Source organism: Gavialis gangeticus, unplaced genomic scaffold (genome assembly GCF_001723915.1).
Source record: "Gavialis gangeticus isolate Ggan-Ray unplaced genomic scaffold, GavGan_comp1, whole genome shotgun sequence".
NCBI lineage: Eukaryota > Metazoa > Chordata > Crocodylia > Gavialidae > Gavialis > Gavialis gangeticus.
In genome coordinates, this window is record NW_017729004.1 from 38,574,573 (window position 1) to 38,576,281 (window position 1,709).

Sequence of the window (1,709 nt, forward strand, 5' to 3'; positions counted from 1 at the left end):
CTATCAGGCAGAGCAGGGCATTTATATATGCCTTACCCAGAGCATGCCTATAGCTTACTTAAGCACCTTGGGCCAGGTTTCAACTTAGGCAGGGCCCTCCTCTGCCTGCCTTCTCTTTGGAACTGGAAGGTTGTGGGAACCTCGGAAGGAGTCCCAACCCATTTCTTTTGACTTGACCAGATAAAGCTCTCTCCACTTTGAGCTTGAAATATGTATAAATTATAAGGAGCAATGCCACTAAGCTATGCAATATCTCAAGCAGCCAGACAAAAGCCAGAAGTACTCAGTAAAAGCAGTTGCTAGTTAGGTTGAAAAGATCTACCACAATTACTAGGAAATATGTTACCTGTTTTTGTAAGAGGATGGGTTACCAGCTGTCTGGTCAGAGTGTTTTCGGAGGACCGCAAGAGCAGCACAATGTCAGCTGGCAGGGTATCTCGGTTCTTGGCCAAGAACCCACTTGCGTTATAAAGTACCTGTTGAAAAAGTATGTTTGGAGTCCCTTGGTTTTTGATATATTAGCCTTGTTCCAAGTGCTATAAGACTATAATATATCAAAAGAGAAAATTTGCAGCCTGGGGGCGCGTCCAGGTGAGCGCATATGTGTGGTATGCAGTGCCGCACACTGCACATGCCACACATGCAGGCATTCCCCATGTTGCTACTTTACAGTGCAGGGGTTTTTTTTGAGCTTAGGAGATCTCAGGGTCAAAAAGCCTGCACGAAAAAAGTGTGACTGCAGCTCCCAGAGGCCCCCCAGGCCCCCAGGTGAGGCTACTGGGGCCAGCACAGTTGCTGGACCTAGCCTCCCCTACCCCACCTGGGGCAACATGCCATGAGCCAGAGTGTCTGTGGCACACCATGTGTGCTGCTGCTACTTGTCTCTGCGGAGACACGCTCCTAAGGGCCAGTAACTGACTTTTTCTCTTTTGGCCATTGCTAGTCTTAATTTTGAATGTTCAGAAACACTAAGATACTCACCATGAAAGCCAACCTGATAACTGTCATAAAGCATTTGTTTACTACTACATAAAGCATTTGTCACAATCAGACTTAACATTCTTTCTGAGATCTATGTATTTCCAAAAGGGCAGATTTTCAAATGCACATGGGGAAGGCAGGCACTCAGTTCTAGCTAAAAATCATTGGGAATTGTGCACCTCAGTCAGAATTGTGCCTCTAAGACTCAGAACGCTAAAACAACAACCTGTATAATATAAGTCTCTTACCTTTCCTGCATAATGGTAAATCCCAAAGTTTAGGTCTATCCTTTTGGGCCTCCAAAAATATTTTGACTTTAAATTATCTTCAAATTTTTCTGTAAGCAAAAACACATTGCATCTTATGAAAGTAATGGTAGAAAACTGGCCATAAGTCCATACTACTTTGAAGCAGGGATTTAACAAGGAAACTTAATTGGCTTTTCGAGCAAATGCAGTGACCTGAAACAGATTCTGTCATTCTTTCAAGAAAAAAACACCCTGCTAACTAGCTGGTCTTGTGTTTAAAGCAGTGGACAGAGTTAGGAGCTCTTGGATCCATCATTTGCTCTATCAAAAACTTCGTATGACTTAACCTTGCAGTTTTGAAGTGAAAATTACATTTAATTAAAATGAACTTTTTTTCGGTTTGAATTAATTTTAACTTGAAAAACAAAAGGCACTTCAAGACTTTTATAGTTACACAATGACTAAAATAAGGCCTCTTGT

At 42.2% G+C, this 1,709-nt stretch overlaps 1 protein-coding gene across 4 annotated transcripts in view; it reads right to left on the bottom strand.

Moving 5' to 3' along the window:
• MYO3A (myosin IIIA) overlaps positions 1-1,709 on the bottom strand; it is a 310,475-nt gene that overhangs the window by 88,267 nt on the left and 220,499 nt on the right. For all 4 annotated transcript variants that reach the window (XM_019508276.1, XM_019508274.1, XM_019508275.1 and 1 more), the window contains exons 20-21: positions 1,230-1,318; positions 347-476 (exon numbers count right to left, since the gene is read on the bottom strand). In XM_019508276.1, the coding sequence (XP_019363821.1) occupies positions 347-476; positions 1,230-1,318 (219 nt within the window). The remainder of the gene's footprint in view (positions 1-346; positions 477-1,229; positions 1,319-1,709) is intronic.